Source organism: Oppia nitens, unplaced genomic scaffold, assembly GCF_028296485.1.
Source record: "Oppia nitens isolate AA-2021 unplaced genomic scaffold, nextdenovo-longstitch-racon4-pilon3 scaffold7_pilon_pilon_pilon, whole genome shotgun sequence".
NCBI classification, from domain to species: Eukaryota; Metazoa; Arthropoda; class Arachnida; order Sarcoptiformes; family Oppiidae; genus Oppia; species Oppia nitens.
In genome coordinates this window covers 109,887-132,598 of record NW_026533251.1, presented here as the reverse complement: position 1 = coordinate 132,598, position 22,712 = coordinate 109,887, and the positions used below count along the sequence as shown (strand labels likewise).

Genomic DNA, 22,712 nt, shown 5'->3' with positions numbered 1-22,712 from the left:
CTGTATTATAAATATATAGATTCAAATAATAGATTTTAATTGTTTTCAATGCGTATCTTTACCGCTAATTTGTGAACTAATAGAAAATATCGCATATATTTAACGACAATCTGTAATTAAAATAAACAAAGAAAAAACTGTAATTAGTTTTACTTTATATTTTAAATAACAAACCAATTGAAACATTTTGAAAGTCATGGCACCAAACGGTCCAACATTTAAACCGATTCGTCTATTACTTGACAGGCGTTAAAAATATGTCATTACTTTTAGTTTAAATCTTGGACTTAATGGCCAATGATTTAAACGCCACTGAATACGTGCCAATGGTTTGCACATTATATGTAATTTATAGGACAGGTATGCAATTATGAAGTTAATGACAAAAATATAAAACATATTGGTTATTAATATTATAATTAATGTTAATTGTATTTCAATTATAATTGTCTCAAATAACATCTGATGCCAAAACAATAGATTAGATGGCAATAAACATAACAATTCAATAAAAAACAATTTAGCCACAAATTTGTTCAAATTTGCAATGAAAAAACAACATCGATTGTGTTGATCAATAAAACTACCGATAATGTTATCATATGTTTTTAAATTTGTCAATGTATTTTTTAATATATCATTTATAATGTTGATCTTATTAAATAATAAATACAATATAATAAAAATCGTGGATGTAATAAATGTTATATCAAATGCAAAATTAATTAATGATATTATAAATACTACAATTGGTATAAAAGTTATAATAATTTCAGTCCATTCATAATAGTTTATATATATATAAATGATAATATAGATTGAAAATATTACTATAATAAGAAAAATTAAATTAATAAATTATTATAACTCATATTTAAATTATTATCATTATTATAATTACCTGAATAACTTATACCACAATAAGAAGTATAATTGATAATATTTCTAAACAACTTTATTATTAATAGTATACTATTATTATCGCAAAGAAAATCAATTAACTTATTATCTTTCTTGACATTTAATATGTTTTGTATTTTCAATTGTTTAAATTTAATAGGATTTTCAAGTATTACAATTAAATCAATCCAATCAAGTGAATTGTAATCATAGACTGTATAATGTATACTATAGTACAATAATATACCTAATATAACAATCAATAATAATGCAATTTGATTATATTGATAGAGACCACCGATAAAATATGTAAAATCAAATAATAGTTTACGTGTTTTCTCAGTAGCATTAAAACAAATAATACATTTAATAATGTTTAGTACATAACAGATAAAAAAGATGTTTTTCAAAATTTTTAATTTTCTATTAGTATTATTAATATGTAAAATTGATTTTAAATAGAATTGCATTATATACTTAAAAAATTTGTCAATTGTTTTAAACATTTTCTATATAATTTATTGATATTGAATTTAATAAATTCAAAATAAATATTTTTAATATATTAAATTAAAAATTAAGAGTGATTTTTAGCTAATAGTCAGTCTATACTTAAACTGTTTGATAAATTATTAAATAATTGGATTTTTGTATGTTAAATTTATTATCAATATTAACAACAAAAAATAAAAGTTTTTAATTCAATAAGTAGGGTATTAGACAGTATATGTATAAAAAATAAATTCACTTAAATATAATTAAAGTTTGGGTAACTTACAAAAAGACAGAAGTTCCCTAATAAAATCCCTCCAATTTTCCCGGAAGATATGGAAAATATTTCATTATCTCTTCTTTCGTCTTTTGAAAGAAAAATATAATTTATAATATTATAATAAATATTATCAAAACTTAAAATATATTATTTAAAATTATTTAGAAATATAAAATAATATTAATTTAGTATTATCATTAATCAATTATCAATAACTATTACACAAAATACAGTTCATTTAGACATTTATTTTTCAACCATTATATTAAAATTGTTGTTTAGGGTTCAATTTGCACAACAAACTAAATTCCCTATTAATTCCCAGAAAACAGCAAAAATAGAGAACTTTAGGAAAATAAAGCGAGGGATGAAATTTGAATGAACGCTAAGTATTATAAATAAATATGATTTTAATATTGCGTTTATTTTATATTATAAAGATCTAATTGACAATAAGTATAATTACCTAATTATTTTAATATTGCATTTTGAATAGCATCAAAAATAGCATTCAAATATTTAAGACTATAAAATCTTAATATATAATATAATTATGTAAATGTATAATTGTTTTATATCAATAGATATATTGGAGATTGAAATAAACAAATTATTTAATAAAAATACTTAACATTTACTTTTAATTTACTGTTTTAAACAATAGTATAAAAAACGTTATAAAAGTATTATATATTCTGAGCATAGCTTTAGTCTATATTCATTAGTGGCGCCATAAAAATAGGCCAAACAAACGCATTATATATTGTGATAAAATACATTGCATTACATAATATTTTATTTGCTTAAAATCTGCAACATTTTATATCATGAATAGTGACTTTAACTAAGCTATAGTTCCTCAATATTAACAGTTTGAATGTCAGCAAAACGACTGACTGATTCTGTGTACGAAATATTTTCAATTAGCTATTGTTATCTATTTGTATAATTGATTTGAAATAAAATTGTATAATATAGTTATAAATTTTGATTATCTTTTTTGAGATTTTTTTTAACTAAATTTATGTATATTAAATTGTATAATAATTTTGATTCTAATTTTTAAAAATCTTTTAATACTAAAACTTTTAGACAAATAAGACTTTTGTATTTTATGTTAGGTTTTTATTTTTTTTGTGATCAGGTATTAGATTAATTAAAATATATTTATTTCATATAAATATAACATTATTAGTAAATATTATTCTTTTAGTTATTTTTATAATAACATAATTCTAATAAGCAATATTTGTTATGAATATAATTTTAGTTAATTTAAATATTGCGTTCATATAACAAATAATTAGGTTATTATTATTTAATTTTATAATATTATTAGGAAATTAAGATTCAGTCAGAATATCATAATTATAATTAAATTTATATTTAAATTATACAAAAATTCTTATAACAACAATTGCTGTATATTTTAAACCTATATCAAGTAATTAAATAAAAAATACACTCCCACACAAAAGAGAGGTACTATTATTTTTTAGAAATCATGATTAGATGACCCATTGCTAATAACTGATAATAATTAATAAGTAGTACGTATTTTTGAAGATAACAAGTGAACTAATATAAAATATCGCACATATTTTATGACAATCTATAAATTAAAAATAAAAACATAAAATTAAAAATAAAACTTTTATTTATTTAACAAATAAAATTACTAAACCAATTGAAACATTTTGAAAGTCATGGCACCAAACGGTCCAACATTTAAACCAATTTTTCTATTACTCGACAGTCGTTCAAAATATGTCATTAATTTTATTTTAAATCTCGGACCTAATGGCCAACGCTTTATATGCCACTGAATTTTTGCTAACGGTTTGCACATTAAATGCAATTTATAAGACAAGTACGCAATTATGAAGTTAAGGACAAAAATAAATAACATATTAATCACTGATATTGCAATTAATGTCAATTGCATTTCAAATATAATTGTCTCAAACAACACCTGTTGCCAACATAACAGATTGAATGGCAATAAACATAATAATTCAATAAATAATACTTTAGCCACAAATTGATTATAGTTTGAAATGAAAATACATATTTGATTGTGTTGTACAATAAACCTACAAATGTTTTCGTATAATTCATATGATTTATAATTTGTTTGTAGTCTATCAAAAAATATATTACTATTGATGATGTTGATTTTATGATATAATAAATATAATATAACAATCAATTTAGATATTATAAATGTTATATCAAATAAAAAAATAAATAATGTAATTAGTATTACTACAATTGGTATAATTGAAATAATAATTTGAGTCCATTCATAATAGTTTAGACATATTTTAATGATCATATATGTAGAAAAAATTACTATATTAAAAAAATTAAGAAACAATTTTAAAATGTAATATATATATATATGATTTAATAATTAGTTTTTTTTGATAAAACATTTAATATTTAAAAAAATTATTCTGACATTTTATTTGTAAAATTTTTTTAAAAATTTACTAAATGTTTTACCAAAAAGATAAGTTAAATGTATTAAAATTAATTTTAAAAAATATTTTTACCTGAATAATTCAGGCTACATAAATTGTTATAAATAATAATATTAAGTAACAATTTTGCATTTTTTAGTACATTATTATTATCAAATAGATAATTAATTAATTTATAATTTTTATTAACGTTCAATATATTTTTCAATTTTAATTGCTTAAAAGCAATAGGAATTTGCATAATTACTAGTAATTTAATTAAATCATTTGATATATGATTATAATTATTATAATGTGTAATATAATATATCATTGACGCAAATATATAACTAAATAATAACGCAATTTGATTATATTGATAGAGACCACCCATAAAATATGTGAAATCAAATAATAGTTTACGTATATCTGGAGTTGCATTCAAACAAATAATACATTTAATAATGTTTAGTACATGACATAGAAAAAAGATATTTTTCAAAATTTTCATTTTTTCATTTTCACTTTCTAATTGTACAATTGTTTTTAAATATATTGCTAATATAAATTTATAAATTGTTATTAACTTTTTGATAAACATTTTATTACCTTATTACTAGATTGTTTAGTTATTTTAGTAAAACTTTTAAAAATTTTATTTTAAAAATTAATTAAATATTTAATAACTGTTGGATATTACTTTTCATGAATTGAGATTATTGTAGTTTACTGATATGTTTTGTTTAAAATGTAAAATTTTAAAATTATCTATAATAAAATATAATACTAAATAAATTTTATTTGTAATAAATTATGAGTCATAATAATACTGTAATTAAATATCATTATTTAGAAAATATATTATAATTTATTTAAATAATAATATTTATTAATTAAAATATTGCGTTTATTTAAAAACGATTAGGTTATATATTATAATTAATTTTATAATACTCTTGAAATTGAAAGTTATGCCAAAATATCATAATTATTATTGATAAATATATGATATTAATAATTGAGAAAGTTTCAGAAAGTTTCTAAAGAGAAATTATTGTTTATTATATCCCCATGTTAATTTTGTTTTTTTTAAATTAATTTTTGTTATATATTGTAAAATGTACTATAATTATTAATAATAACTAAATATTATTATAAATATTTTAAGTAATATCCAAAATAACAGAATTATTCAAGTAATAAGAAATAATAAAATATGAATAAATTTTATAAGTATAATATGTAAATTAAATATTAATATTATAGTATTACAATTGTTTTATATGGAGATCCCATAGTATAACATAAAGTAAAATTTTTGTAGAAATTTATTTTTGTGAACAATTCTAGAAATTTTTTTATGAAAATTTATTAGAGATTTTTATTTGTCCAACTTTAATTATTGTTGTTTTATATTTTTAATATACTGTATTACATAAAAAATTATTGGATTTATAGACTAATTAGATTTATAATATAATTATAATATATATTTATCGAAGTTTTAATATAATTGATTATCTAAATAAAGATTACTTAATTTTAGTATAAAAATATAGTTAAAAAGTAAAAAAAAATATTTTATATTTTTATCAAAAAAATATAAACTATGGTTAATTTTAACAACAAATACTATTATAAATCATGTATTTTATTAGTTTTTTTATAAGTTATAAGTAAAAATGTTAAGTCATATTTCAATGAATAACTCAATAAATATTTAACTGTATATTTTAAAAATTAATATAATATATAATGAAATTGCAGATATTTTTTTTATAAAAACAATAATAATAAAACAGTCTAGTTTAGTAATTTTAATTAAATAAATTTAATCTAAAAGTATATTATATTAACTAAAAAATTGTTTAAACATTTCAAATGTATACTTTTAAATATTTTATAATAATATTATTGTTTTGTTGTGTTATTGATTGTATGAACGATAATTCATTTATGATATTATTAATATTACAACTATTATCTATTTGTTTAATTGTGTATAACTGTTTAAGTATTTAACAATTGTTGACATACATTTAATGTAATTTATACAAACATAAGTCATATTTATTTGATTGATAATTATTTTTCATTTTTACATTGAATATCATTTTATTTAACAGAAACAATCAATTCATAATCTCCTGGACTAAATGGTTACTTCTATTTCTGTTATTTTTAATTCATATTTATATAAATAAATAATTTACTAATTTTACAGTATTAAATAAAACAAATCTATTTGATATCTTATAAATATTAAAATTATTTTACATCAAAGTAAATCCTAATTAAACTATATTAATACAGTATATATATATATATAACATAAAATTAATAATTTAATAATAATAATAATAAATTAGTTCAAATGAGTTTCATTGCGTAATTTTGCTGATAATGTGTGCAGTAATAAGAAATATCTTACATATTTTATGACAATCTGCAAAAAAGTATACAAAAACTTTAATTAATTATTTTAATTACTTTAGATTTTAAAAAAAATTATTAATTAATAAAGTATTTATATTTTAAACCTTTTGAAACATTGGGAAAGTCATGGCACCAAACGGTCCAATATTTAAACCGATTTTATGATTACTTGACAGTCGCTCAAAATATGTCATTAATTTTAGTTTAAATCTCGGACCTAATGGCCAGCGCTTTATACGCCACTGAATACGTGCTAACGGTTTGCACATTGAGTGATATTTTTTGGACAGGTATGCCAATAAAAAATTGTTAGCAAATATAAATAAAATATTCGCTATTGCTATTCCCAAAAATAAGATTTTAAAATCTAAAACAATGTCCTCAAATAATGTCTGGTGCCAACACAACAGATTGAATGGCAAAAAACAAAACATTTCCACTAATTTTAGTTTAGCATTGATTTTATTATCGCTTTTAAGTATTTGACAACATTTGTTGTGTTGGTCCATATAGATACCGGTGCTCTTACTTAAATCAGTGTCTAGTGTAGTTTTTAAATTATGATTGATCTTGTTGATTTTTGATAGATATAAATAAAATATAACTGGCAATGTTGTCAATATAAATGTTGAATCAAAAAGAGCTATTGAATAGGGTATTAACAAAATTATTTGATGCATAATAATTATTGGATAGTTTGTCCAACCATAGTATGTTATTTGTATTTTAATAAAATAAATTAGAGTAACAAATACTATGTGTTCAAAAAAATGTTTAAAATTATTAAAATTGAATTTAAATTAAAATTATAATTATAACTTTTTATATAGCTTACATGCACTAATTATCCAATGTATCCAAAAAATACTACCAAATTTTGTTGCCAGTGATGCATATCTCAGCACATTATTATCATTGCATAATGTATTGAGAAACAAATTGTTATTAACCCGTAAGAGATATTGATTTTTTATTTGTAACTTTTTGATTGATTTTTGATTATTCAAAATGATTACAAACAATTTGATATAATCGCTAGATTTATTATCATAATTATAATGTAAAATACAGTACATGGATGTGGAATATATGCTAATAATTAGAAATGCAATCAAATTGTATTGATAGAGACCACCGATGAATAATGTAATATCAAATGATTGATACCTTGTTTCATATGTGGCGTTAAAATAAATTAAACATTTAATTATTACTATTATATAAAACAATAATATTACAAATTTAATTAATTTCAATTTTTTGCTACAATTTTTGTTTGGATTGATTGATGCTAAATACAAGTTTATAATATATTCAATTAATTCTTTATATTTAGTTATCATATTTTTTTAGGAAAAAAAATATTATATAAAGAATCTAATAGAAACTATAAGATTCAAACATAAATAATTATTGTTTTACATTAAATAATTAGAAAATTAAATAAAAAACATAATATAATTAGTTATGTTTTTTTAATTTAATAATATATTCTATTAAGTAGTTATAAAAAATAGATGACTTAAATATTGTAAGAAAATAATATAAATTTAAATTATATTGTCTTCAAAATTACGGTAAATTTAAAAGCAATTAATAGTATAACAACAATATTCAATAACACAGTAATTGCAATTAAATTATAGTCTTATTAATATTATAAATATATATTTATAAATTCATAGTACAGTACTTTAAGTTGATGTTTCATAATAATAAAATAATCAATAAATTAAATACTCTGACTATTTGCTGACTACTGTATGTTTCTATTAATATAAAATTATATTATTATATTTTTTTCATATAAATAAATTCAATATTCTATGTTAATAATAAAATTAATATTTTGTCATATAAAAGATTTTTGTAATTAATATTTGTTATTTCATTTACAATATATAAATGTATAATAAACAAAACAAAAAGTTATATAATATATCGTTTTGCTCACATTTAACCATGATAAGTTAATTATTTATATTTATTAGATATGGTTTATATTTAATTCCGGTCTTTCACTATATATTTAATACTTTAGTATAAGCAGTACAATATTATTATTATAATAATAATTAATTAATAATAAAACCTGTATTTTGATTTATTGTTAATTTAAAAGCATATGTATTGATCAAAATAATTAATTAAAGTAAAGTTTGTTAAAATTATTATCAATGAAAGTATATAAATACAAGTTTACAATATTTATAATTCATTCATAAAAATATAATAAAATCTATTAAATTATAATTATTACAAGTTATAAACAATGAATTCCTATAAAACTCTTATATTTTTGTTTGCCTGTATTACTATTGGTAAGTAAATATTCTATAATTTATATTATTATTGAAAAAAGTTTTTAATTTGTTTTGAAAATCTTTAAATTATTTTTTAATTCATTAGTTATCTGTAATGAGGATATCAAAAGTCAGATCCAGTGCATGAAAAGTGCGGATCAGGCGCTCATTGGAAAGTCAGACAATCAACTGTTTGATTTGAGTCAAGAAAATCTGGAAATCGGTCAGCAATTGGTTGAGAAAAGAGCCGAAATTGCCAACAATGCCGGACTCACGTGTTATAAACAGTTTTACGATAATTATGTCAAAGGATTGGTCCAAATCTTTAAGGGCGACAATGAAGTCCAACTACTGAACACCGCTTCCACACAACAGATCAGATCGGATGCCACCAAAACTATTGCCGGTATAACACAAGCCATGAGATGTGATGAGGACTGGAGAGCCAGCGGACACTTCAACCAAACGGTCAAATCGGCCGACTGTTCGTCGATAGAAAAGATGACTTTTTTGGCTTCAGATTTGTTTAGCTTTCGACCCAAACTTGAGTTACTTTTATCGGGTATCAGCACCGGTAGCTTTGCTGCAAAACTGAAAAATAATGTCGTTTCACAACTATTTGGAAAAGTAAGTGATGAGTAAAAACTAATTTTCAATTTTTAATTATATTTTATTAAATTAATGAATCAATAGATTTCTAAACTATACCGTACTCTATATAACGACGCCGATCGGTGCGCCCGAAGTCAACCAACACTGGCCGACAAATGTCGTCAATTGAAAATGTTTTCCATGGAATTGGACCGACTCTACCAATTGGGTGGATTAAAGGTGGCGTCTAGTCTACCGTTTCTCAATTAAATGATTTATTTAACAAATCTTTAAAAAAATGGATTAACTGAATGAAGTTTTGATTCAAATTATAAATATTGAAATTTTAAATGTCTATCATTTAATTCTAAAAATGTTTAAACTATATTTCAAATTAAATAAATAATGCATTTTAAAAATTATTTAAATTTATTTATATTTAATTTATTATTATTTAAAGTATATTTATTTTGAAAACATATTTTAATAATTTAAGTTTTGCTTACTTTTTTACAATTTCTCAAAAAACTATATCTTTATCGAAACAATTCAAGTATTGGCTAAAGTTTTTTGAAAATTGTGAAATCAAATCGTAAAATTATAATTATTATATATATTTTTAGTAATTACTTAATAATTATAGTATAATATAAAATTTTTCAATTTTTTGTTACAACAATACCATACAGTACAGTCTTTGCTGTAAATAAATGTTAATTTTTTTTACAAAAATATAGTAATAAAATATTTTTTTTTCTTAGAGTTTATTACTTTCAAATTAATTAGTGGTAAAAATAATAATTAATTAACACATATAATATTTTAAATAGTTAATTATTATACTATACAATATTATAGTTGTTAACTAAAAATAACATTACATTAGACTAGACAAAAAAATGTTTAGATTAACTTGGTTAATATATTGAATACTATAATAGGTAGTTATTATTATTATTATATAATAATAAAAAAGTAAAGTATAGTAATGCATATTTATAATAAGCACACTAATGTTGTCCATTATATTTAATATAATATTATTGACGAAAAAATATGTTATATTATGAGAAACCGGGTGTCAAACCAAATATCTCGCGAACCAAACTCTGGTGTACTTTCATGGCATCGGTTCTCTCAATTGATTTCCGATGGTTTTGACAAAATCTTATCAAATCAGACACTCCTCTCATTAGTCGACAATATTTATATTGAGATTCACTTTTGTCCACACATTTGATGAGCAAATATTGCGATAATAACTGTATGTAAAGGTTTTGCTGTAGTCTAATATAAGACAATTTTTTAAATTATAAATTTTTGTTTTTATATATTGTTGAAAAAGAGTTATATAGATTATATAATATTGAATTATAATTATTTATAAAATAAATATAAAAATTATAAAAATATGTTACTTACTTAACTAAATTGCGGTTTATCAACATGGGATGATCAGGGTTAAACAATATGATAGCGGTTAGCTAATAAAAAATAAGTATACAATATTATAAAAATCGTTTAATCAAAAAGTTTTTAGCTAAATGTTATGTAATACCAGGTCTAATATGGTAGAGTCATACTCCCAGTCATTATAAATATTACATATAATTTTACGAAACAATTGATGATCGTTTGGATGAACCCAATCCATGTCAATGTCTATTATATTATCAATACTCTGATTAATAAAATAAAAGGATAAATATTAATAAATATAAAACTTTAATTAATTTTAAAAAATAATTTAATTCTATTTAATGTGAAATATAATTAAATAATTTGCATACCATTTGAAAGCGCCAAACATCACGATAGTGGTCATACCTGGTTAGGGAACGCATACAAAACAAGTCATAACAGCCGTACTTTACTAATGCAATCCAATCGTTATCAACAATCAAATCAAATGACGACAACTGTTTACACAATTGAGTTAAGCCAATAATATGTCGTTCCATATGTAGTCCAATAACCCAATAGACGTCATCGTAAGTCAGGGCCACTGATGCTGACTGTATGGGCGTTGAGCTCCCGGTTCTGTCATCAATAAGACACTTCATTGCACTTAAAAGTTCTTGCAGTTTGTCGACCTCCTGGACGTTCAATTCAAGGCAATTATTATATTGACTTAAAGGTCGTCCCATTGGCGGCTTCAGTAGTAAACAACTATCAGAATATTCTGTTTCGTTGACACACTCCTCCTGTTCTCCGCAATCAGACTCAGTAGTCTGTGGTTCATCCACCCAATTGATACCATCAAATATTTCAGACATATCTTCATCAATAATTGATCCCATGTCAGTATCGGTGCTACCATCTCTTTTAGAACTGCATATTATGCTACCGGTGCTATCATTATCATCACTACTAGTACTATAATTACTAGTCATCAGTGATTGACCGGATTTTCGCTGTTTTTTCATTTGTTGTGATAGCAATATATAATCCTTAAAAATAATTATATAATACAGTATTAACATTAATTTTTAATGGGTTATTCATATATAATATTTAAAATTCAAATATAAATTTGTATCAAATATTAGATACCTGTCTCATGCCTAACGAATAGCATTTCTCGAGTCGACATCGTTTACAATAGCGGCGACTAATTGAATCGATTTTGCAATTATTGTTTGCAAAACATTTAAATTCCTATCAAATTATATTAAATTATTATATAATTTTTTTATTGTTATAAAATTAAAATTTAATAATTATAATTAGTTATAATTAGTTATAATCATAATTAGAATAATAATAGTTATTTTATAATTATTAATAATTTTTTACCTTAACTTTGAAGGCATTTCTCCTAAAGAATACCTTACAAGAAGGACAGGTTATGGCATCAAAATTGTAACCTATTTTACAGATTATTTATTTTTAATTATTATTATATTATATCAATATATATCATAAGTTACTTATATATATATACTGAATATATTATTGTATTTAACAAAATAAATAAATAAAAAAAATCTAAGATAACATTTTTTACTAGAATATATTTATGACACACTGATCTAAAAACTTTATATAAAAAATATTTTTTTTATGTAATAACATCATAATATATATAACTTATATAAATAATTGATAAACTATATAAAGCTATTTGATTAAACAAAAAACAAAATAAATAAATAAATTTTGCTTACCGTATGCCTTATCACCGCAAACCACACAAATTAATTTTTTATCATATTTTTCGGCACTCATTATGAAACAAATAATTTTTAACGATTTTTTATTAACTAAGTATTTAGTTAAATATTAATTTGTTTTCTGTATTTTCATTAAACAGTTCACTGAAACAATGTTTGAACTCTTGGGACTGACTTTTCAAATGATTGGTCTTTAAATATGGTTTTTATTTTATTAGCAATCATTGCACTACTCATCATAACTATAAAACTATTGCCAATAACCGCAAATAACCCTAACTTTTACCTTCAATAAGTAAGTCTTGTGATAATAAATATTAAAACTGTTTTTTCTCTATTACTAATAGTAATAATAATAATAATAATACAGTACTAGTAAGCTATATCTTAGTTTTTAGTACAAAATAATAATAATAATGTGTGTTTGCGTGTGAGAGCTATGATAAATCAGTATAGATTTGTTATTGAATATATTTAATAGACTAGTATTACTAGTAGTAATACATTTACTATTTCATACGTATGTATAGTTAGCATATATGCCATATACAATATTTTATGGTATGTGTAAAATATTACTAAAATTTTTATTGATATTGTATTCAACTATTGATGAAAAAATATAAAGAGTTGTTTTCATTGAAAGTTTATTACTAATTAATACTGTAGTTTCTATAGACAACTGATAAAACAAGTTTTTATTTTTAAAAAGGCTTAATCAAATACAGTGTTATTACTAATATATAATATATTATATATTATTAATATCTAATACATACACACAGTCACAAACACACACACATATATATATACTGTATTTACACATCTCAAGGACATAGATAGACAAATAGTTACCTAATGTAACAAACAATGTATATGTATATTGTATTTATAAATTAAAAGTCATGTCTTCTAAATGTTTAATACTGTACTCTCTATTTTACTCTTACTTTTTTATAGTATATTATTGATAATAATTATTAAAATTGAAAAAACTATTTTTTGTTAAATTACATAAAATACAACAATAATAAGTTTATAAAAACATATGTATAAATGAATACAGTACACTATATTGAAAATAGGTTATTAAATTTAAAAACTAAATAATAATAAATAATAATAATTATTAACTAAAAATAATCACTCCAAATGCCATCGCACGTGCTTTCAAACACGTTTTCATCGACACGTGTCAACTCGTACGGCGACAACACTTTTACTTTGGACACCAATCGGTTGTCGTCAGTTGTGTCCAACAGTTTTGGCCAATCATTACTTGGTTTACTTAAACAAAAACAAACACAAAAAAGTTAATTATTAGTAAAAACTGAAAAATACTAAACAAATAATAACTAATTTATGACTTCTCAATATATTTTACCCATATTTGGCAAAATCGGTCCACAATTTCATAATATAGAGACTAAAATCATAGTCTAGTTCACTGTATTGCTGTTGTTTGATAATTGGTAAACCAAAAACAAAATCAACATCACAACCATGGTGATTTATACTATCATCAAGGTCCAATAATTGTTCCAGATCATTCCAAATATTATTATGGGATTTATATGCAAATTGATAGTAATAGACATTTGATAGATGAACCGTTGGGTTGATATTTTGGGCAAACATTTTGGCAAATATATATGTAGGACATGTAAATGCCAGATCACCGTACAACTGGCCAAATGCATTGACCAACTCTTTACTATTACTAGTGTTAATATTATTCAAATAGTGTCCAGCTACTTTATCTTTATCAATATTATGATGTACCCTGTCCAATTTATCTAATACTAAATTAATTGATTGTTCGTTGCATTGATCAATCAATTCAGGTATTATATCGCAAAGCATAGCCTGTCCCTCATGAGTGGTCGAACCGGCCATTAGATCAATATTTAAATTATCTTAATATTATTAAAATACATTATGTAATTAATTAATTTGATAATATATTTTACATTTTATGTTATTATTAATATTAATAGTTTTTATAGTGATAACTAAGTTTAATATAAATAAAATAAAAATTGTGTTAATCATAAACCTCTTTGAAACTGTGCATGCTTAATTGTTTTTTGTGGCAATTGTGGCAAAAATTCTGTACCAAATATTGGATAATAAAATATTAATTCACTGTAATTATATGGTTTATTGCGAAACAGTTTAGGATCTTCAATATCGCGGAGACAGTCCAACCATCGATACTCGTAGGGATCGCAACCCAATTGATAAGCAATTTGTTTAGCTATTTTCAGTCCATCGACTGTATCATAAATAGGTTGATCTTTGCTATTAATATGACCACCGCTTTGCATAATAGCTCTCCGAAATAATCCATTGGATAGCGGCGACACTATGTGTGCTGATACAGACAAACTGCCGGCTGATTCACCAAATATAGTTATCTGATCCCTGTCACCACCAAACACATGTACATTATCTCTGATCCATTGAAGTGCTAACAATTGATCGTAAAGTCCCAAGTTTCCCGGTGCACTATCATCGGAACCGTATAGAAAGCCTAGAGCACCGACACGATAGTTGGCCGCTACTATCACTACATCATGTGTGGCCAAAACTGTACCGTTAGTATTTTCATCAAATATTGATCCCACAATGAATCCGCCCCCATATATCCAAAACATTACTGGTTTTAATGTATTAACAGTTTTATCATTAGGTGTCCATACGTTAAGCACCAGACAGTCCTCGCTTTCAGTTAAACCTGTAATTTCTAGCCCTTCATCTTGTATACAACTATTACCTGATTTTGTGCCGTCAATGATATCCTAATTAATAGTATATATTTTTATTTTTTAAAAATATAATATAATAATTAATTTAACTTTTGCTCACATTTTTGGGTGTTTTCAATGGCACAGGTTTGGCAAATCTTAACCTACCGACCGGTGGTTCGGCAAACGGTATATTCAAGTATTGGTCGACATATTTATTAAGGACACGAAGTGTCTGTCCCCGCACTACACCCGAACTTGTTGTTACAACTGGGACTCTATCAGTACTTACTATTTGATATACATTTAGTATTAAAAATAATTTTAAATACATAATATAAATATAATAATTTTTTTTAAAAAAATGTTCTACTGCAATAATAAAACAGTTAAATATAAATAGCTTAAAAAATTATACTGTATAAATTATATTTGTATTTTATAAATTAACTACTATTTTTATAATATAAATTAATTTTTTAAGCTATTTATATTTAACTGTTTTATTATTTATAATTTTAATTATATGACACTGTAACTAAGAAATTTATTCATTGATTATTATTTCAATAGAAAATAACTACTACAGTAATGTTAAAATTATATATTCAACGTAAATTAAAAATGTGCTTGGTCATGAATATTATAATAAATGTAATACAGTGTTATCAGTAACCGTCACAGCAAAACATTGGCTAAAGTGAGTCACTACAAAATAACGCGCGTAAAAACAGGTTTAGGGGGGACTGAGTACATGTTTTTGTGCTATTATACCAATAAATATATATATTTATAATTTATACTAATAAAACCTGTGATATTTAGTCATTATTAATAAAATAGTATTAATTTTGTGATAAATTTATTTTATTATATATTTAATTATAATTTTGTGCAATTTGAACACTAATTGTAAGTCTATTTCAATTTAATACGCATTTTTTATTTTAATTGTGATATACTTTAAAATGAGTAAATATTATAATCCAAAGGAAAGAGTGTTTATCATCGAAACTTATTTAACATTTAAAAAATCTGATTTTAAACAATTTAAATCACGTGATAAATATGTTCAAATAAAATTTGAACAAAATTTTAATAAAAATCCTCCGAATCGGTCAACAATAACAAAAATTTATAAAGATTTAAAAAATGACCAAAGAGTTGAAACTAATTTTAAAGTTCCACACATTAAAACAGTTGTAACAAATGATAATATTGAATTAATTAAACAATTATTAAATAATTTTAAAACAATTAATCAATTATTAAATCAACTTAAGTTACGTAATGTTAAGATGAGTTATGGCTCATTACACAAAATATTAACAGATGAACTACTGTTATACCCCTATAAATACAATTTATCGTAAAATTGACAAAAAAACGAAATTATGAGAAAACAGTATTGTTTTGAAATGATTAATAAATTGGCAAACAAACCAGGTATTTATTTATTTAATTACAATTTTCATAAAAACATTTAAACTTTTTATTAAAATAAACGCTAGATTTATGTTGATTTAAATGTGAATTTCTAGTAAAACATTTGCCACAATCGTTGACATTACAAATATATTTAATATAATTTTTATTTAGACTATTTAGATAACTATTTGTGGTCGGATGAAACACACTGTCCTCTCGATGGTTACATAAATAAACAACATATGAGGTGTTGGGCTACAGAAAAACCTGTTGATTTCGTAATTGAAAATGCTACTTATACATCAGAAATTGTATTAAATATAATATTTTTTAGGCCAGGATATAAAAATTATTTTTTTAAAATTAATAATATATTATATAATTACATTAGTACTGATTAGAAATGCTAATTAAAAAAATATATGTATTAAATGTAATAATTTATCAAGTCAATTAGATTAACATTAAACACAAAACAAGCAAGTTTTCAAAAATAATAATAATAAATAAGATAATATAGAAAATATTCATTGTTATAAAATAGATATTTTATATAATAACAAATATATATCATAAATATTATATAATAGTGTAAATTAAATTGTGACACTAATTTGGGCATTGTTTGTTTAACATAATCCACAATAATATAAGTACAGGTACAATACAACATAATACAACATAATAATAATAATAACCTTATTTAAATAACAAAATAAATATTGTATATAAATATGCTTAATTAAATAAAAATTAATCTATTAATTTTATATTTTACTAAATATTATAAACTATTTGTTTCATATACAGGTAGATAATTGAACATGGTGGGTGCATATAAATATAAAGAAATATTACTATAATATCATATATATAAAACTACGATTTGTTTAATTTAAAGTTTGTTTATCATTACTAAATTGATCAATATTTTGTATTAATATAATAACTAAATCGTTTAGTTTTAAAATCAAATAATTGTTATCCCGATTATAGTTGTTTTTTCCATTTATACGCACAAAACTATGTTGAGCGCCGCACATGCATTCACTCCACTGTACGTGTTGTTGTTTGCCGCGCGACGACGACACGTGTTGTTGTATATGATCAGTGGTTAACTGTTGACATATTGACCAGTATTTTGTTTGTTGTTTGACTACTCGTTTAATTTCTGATAATACAAGTGCTTCGACTCTGGTATTAGTTAGTCGGGCACCGGTAGAACTATCTATAAGATTCTGCTCGATAATTATGACCCGGTTCTTAGCCAGTGCTATACGGGCTGACATAATAACTGACATTTCTGAAATCTTTTTTAAAAATAATTATATATAGATTATGAGTTATCATAATTATAAGCTTTGATAAACATAAAAAATATTACTAAACTTGTTTTGATGGAGCACCGGTATGTATCTTATAGAGTAATACTCGATGGCGATAATTGTACAGTACGTCCAACATTGAACCGGATATATAATCCACACCAATGACAGTCTGATCCTTAATGGTATTGCTTGTGATAATCGCTTGCCATTGCTGTTGATCAGCACCGGTATCATCCATACTATTTGTTGACTTTCTTTTATGATGTGCTACATATTGACGATTGAGAGCAGCCAACAGTTTACTAGTGGCACACATATAGTTGTTTGAACAGATATTCAATGCATAATCTATTGTCTGCACCGTTAGTTCACGTATAGTGTCATTTAACTCGCACCGTATAATCTCAATGGATGGCCTAATAAGTAGGACATATGATATAAAATTTCTAATATTAATAATATCTGATGTTTACAAACATACCTACTGTCCAATACATATCGTTCCTCATTATTATTATCAATACTATCGGTATTTGCTGATACTGTTTGATATTCAGCTATAGTTGACTGAAGGTGATAATCGTAGTCGTTGTCCGGTAGTTCAAAATTAATGTTCGGGTCATATGTATATCGGGTACGGTTAGTGGCCAACAACATGACCTCCATGTTTTCGATGGTTACAATAATATAGGCGACAAAATGTGACAGTTGTATGTCGTACGACTCGATGGTACCGACAACACACAGCCAGTATTGGCCGGTAGCCCGGGTCAGGTCGGCGCCTACTTTGGCGCTTATCCCGTGATAGTACTCTTGTTCTTCGATGGCACCAATAGAGTAGACCACTGCCAACTCTATCAGCGGCTCCGTTACTTTTTACCCAATGACCAGCGATGAAATGTTTTTCACTGATCGGAAAGACCACCGGTTCATAGGTTTTCCACCCGAACGACGACTCAGTTGATTGACTTAAAAGTAGAAATTAATATTAAATTTATTTAATGTCCAATTTATATTACAATTATAATATACAAGTTTTATTATTGATAATTTCAAATTAAAATCTATTGTTTGATAAACTGGATTCAACATAATTACAGTATAATACAAAAATATTTAAAATATATACAGTATCTTATTTTAATTTCTAAATAATAGTTTTACTTCAAATCATATTATATATCAATTTATCTAATTAAACAATTATATTAAAAAATTTTAATATTATTTAAATCAACTTACTTATACATTTGCCACTAACAATACTATCGATGAGACAACATATACCAATATCACCGCAGACTCCATTTCCCATTAGGTATTCACCGGCACAGCAACTACTATTGGCCACACAAGTACCCACCCTTTGCTTATATCGACACTGACCAGCACTCAGATTCAAATTACCGGAGCTGATGCATATAGTAGGCATATTTACCATATAATATACATAGAAAATAATGTAACATAATAGGGCAATTATTAATTGAATAGCTAGTATAATAGTAATCAGCTTATATGGTATGGTCAGCACAGGTAGTCTCATCTTTCCCATAGTTGTTGTTGTGTCAGTCGTGCATTTTATAGGAGGGTCCATATTTGATTGTTGTAAAACATTTAGATAACTGTCTAAATTATTTTGTTGACATTGTTTAAGCTTTGATGACTCCTTGTCCACTTTAGTATTGTAAATTTTAAATAACATTTATTTGTTTTTTGTCTCAATATATTTTTGTCATATACTTTTTAATGTTATTTACTATTACTATAGTCAAGTAATATTTAAAAAAACATTGAAGTTTTTTTAAAACTAAATATATAAATATTTTTATATTATTAAACTCTATATATATATATATATATATATATATATATTATTTGCTGAGTTATTATATAAAATAAATTTACTATAAACAAGCTAAATAAATATAAATTATGTCAAATCAATATGAATTTATAAATGCAAAATAATTTTATTTAGGTTGAATTATTAATATAAATTTATAATGTTTATATGTAATTATAATGTACAGACAGTATAAAAGACTAGTATTACAAGTAGTTCAGTCAATCTGAGTAAATATTGTAATTTTTTTAATTAAAATTGAATTAAAATACTTTTTTAAAATTGTTTTTTCTATCTATTTATATCTGATATAATTTATACTGTATATACAATAGATATACAGTAGTATATAACATGAATATAGATTACATAGAAAAAGTAACTTAAAAATATTGACATAACTAAATTATTATTATTATTATTTTATTGTTTAATATAAATAAAAAGTTGACTATATTAAGTATTTACTTATAAATTTATTTATAGATTTAATGATTAATTTTTGATAAAACAAAAATATATTTAATATAGATATTTTTAAAGAAAATGTATTTATGATATTATATGTTAATTAATCTATAAATTTAATCAGGGATTACGCAAGAGGAAGTATGGTATTATAAAGTTATGTAATGTTTGCTAAATGTTTTTTTTATAAATATTTATACAGAAATTAGTTGATGCCATTGAAAGTCATCACTAAATTTTTATTGTACATTAATGTGCAGTAAATTAAATAATTCATAAATATAAAAACTTTTACTTGAATATTATTAAATATCAATTAATATTATATGCTAAAAATTTTAATAATACATATATTTTAATTAATTTATAAATTATAAATACAAGTTATTGTTAGAAATAATTTATTTTTACATTATAATTATATATATAAATTTTATGTTTATAAATGTTAAAATAATAAAATTACCAAACTCAGCATTTCCTATAATTAAAATTATGGTTTTATAATATTTTTAATGACATTGAAATAAAAGTATAAAAATCAAATTAAATAACTAAAGTAAAATAATGTAATAAATAAATTAAACAAATTTTTTTTATAATGTTTAAATTTAATATTATTAATTTTGATTTTATATCAATAATATTATTAATAATAATTTCAATCAATAATGTTTACACCGATAAAAGCTTACAACTTGTATGGAGTGATGAATTCAATGATCAATATATTAATCAACAAAAATGGCAATTAATTAATAAATGGAACTCAAATAATGGAAAATGTTCAGGTACATTTTTTGTGTTTTAGTATATATATTATTATATAATTAACTTATAAATATTTAATAGAAACAAAATTGTAATAAATTAAAATATATATTAAAATAAAAAGGCAGTAAACATGAATTGAGTTGTGAATCAAGTGATAATATTCAGATTATTAACGGATGTTTAATAGCATCAGTTAAATATGTGGGCAATGATTATGACTATCCGATAGACAAAAATTATACCTCGAGTTTGTTGTTTCCGTGGCAAAGATGGACATACGGTACGTTTGAGATGAGAGCAGCCCTTTGTTGTGTTATCAATCCATTGATAAACTCTCATATAATCTACAATAAGTGCCGAACAATTCCACTCTTTATATATATGATTATGGAAAGCACCGGCAGTTATGGTATTTTTGACTACAATTCCAAAATAAAAAGGTTTATCAAATGGTTCGCCAAGTTTTTTGTAATGACCGGTACTTAATGTGCGGTTTAATGGAAACATAAACGTTTGGTTGTCATTAATAAACCACTTGAGCTCAGTCTCTGTCCAAACAAGTTTATAGTCATTAAACTTATAGACATTTGACTCAAACATATTTATATTTTCTATGATTTCTATAACAGGTTTTCCATAATGAAGTTTAGATGTAATTATTTGATCCGTTTGTTTGTAATTGATTAATGTTATTTGTCCACTAAGAGCCCACTCCAGAGCACTAACCGGACCCAAATAAATGCTAATATAAATGGATTGTCCCATTGGAAGGGCTGCTCTCATTTCAAACGTACCGTAAGTCCATCTTTTCGACGGAAACAACAAACTCGAGGTATAATTTTTGTCTATCGGATAGTCATAATCATTGCCCACATATTGAACAGACGCTACTAAACATCCGTTTATTATTTGAATATTATCAGTTGATTCACAACTTAAATCAAGGCTACCTTTTATTTTAATATAAATTTGTTTTTTACATTTAAAAAAATTAAATATTTTAATTTATATATGAATGTAAAATGTACCTGAACATTTTCCATTAATTGAGTTCCATTTATTAATTAATTGCCATTTTTGTTGATTAATATATTGATCATTGAATTCATCACTCCATACAAGTTGTAAGCTTTTATCGGTGTAAACATTATTGATTGAAAATAATATTGTTATTAATACTATAGAATTAATTATATTAATAAACATTATAAAATTTTATTTTAATGCAATTAATATTTTACTTTTATTAATTTTCTTTTTTATATTGTCATCTCAATGTCATTATGAATAATATTATGAAACCATAATTTTAATTATAGGAAATGCTAATTTTGGTAATTTTAATAATTACTACATTTATTATAATAAAAAAATAATATATAATATTAATTTAATAAAAAATAATAATGTTATTATTATTAATCTATTAAAATAGTAGGAATAAAATTGTTGATAATAATAACTTGGTAAAATAATAAAAATAT

At 22.8% G+C, this 22,712-nt stretch overlaps 2 protein-coding genes across 2 annotated transcripts; one reads left to right on the top strand and one right to left on the bottom strand.

The window, feature by feature from the left end:
- Positions 1-8,839: 8,839 nt before the first annotated feature.
- On the top strand, positions 8,840-9,734 carry LOC128963200 (uncharacterized). Its single transcript, XM_054309699.1, has 3 exons — positions 8,840-8,891; positions 8,980-9,500; positions 9,567-9,734. Exons 1-3 carry the CDS (start codon positions 8,843-8,845, stop codon positions 9,732-9,734), a joined length of 738 nt encoding a protein of 245 aa, XP_054165674.1. The 5' UTR covers positions 8,840-8,842.
- Positions 9,735-10,488: 754 nt separating this feature from the next.
- Positions 10,489-12,868, bottom strand: LOC128963170 (nuclear hormone receptor HR96-like). The gene is made up of 7 exons (XM_054309664.1): positions 12,632-12,868; positions 12,261-12,331; positions 12,018-12,122; positions 11,255-11,914; positions 11,023-11,145; positions 10,887-10,948; positions 10,489-10,751 (listed from the first exon to the last, which is right to left on the bottom strand). The coding sequence occupies exons 1-7, from the start codon at positions 12,690-12,692 to the stop codon at positions 10,529-10,531; spliced, it is 1,305 nt and encodes a 434-aa protein (XP_054165639.1). The 5' UTR covers positions 12,693-12,868; the 3' UTR covers positions 10,489-10,528.
- Positions 12,869-22,712: the final 9,844 nt, after the last annotated feature.

Excerpts from the sequence above, each read along its gene's own strand:
- LOC128963200 (XM_054309699.1), top strand. The coding sequence starts at position 8,843 with ATGAATTCCTATAAAACTCTTATATTTTTGTTTGCCTGTATTACTATT. Across the intron at positions 8,892-8,979 it reads GTTTGCCTGTATTACTATTG|TTATCTGTAATGAGGATATC; the intron begins GTAAGTAAATAT and ends TTAATTCATTAG. Across the intron at positions 9,501-9,566 it reads TTTCACAACTATTTGGAAAA|ATTTCTAAACTATACCGTAC; the intron begins GTAAGTGATGAG and ends ATGAATCAATAG.
- LOC128963170 (XM_054309664.1), bottom strand. The coding sequence starts at position 12,692 with ATGAGTGCCGAAAAATATGATAAAAAATTAATTTGTGTGGTTTGCGGT. Across the intron at positions 12,123-12,260 it reads GAAATGCCTTCAAAGTTAAG|GAATTTAAATGTTTTGCAAA; the intron begins GTAAAAAATTAT and ends ATAATTTGATAG. Across the intron at positions 11,915-12,017 it reads ATTCGTTAGGCATGAGACAG|GATTATATATTGCTATCACA; the intron begins GTATCTAATATT and ends ATTATTTTTAAG.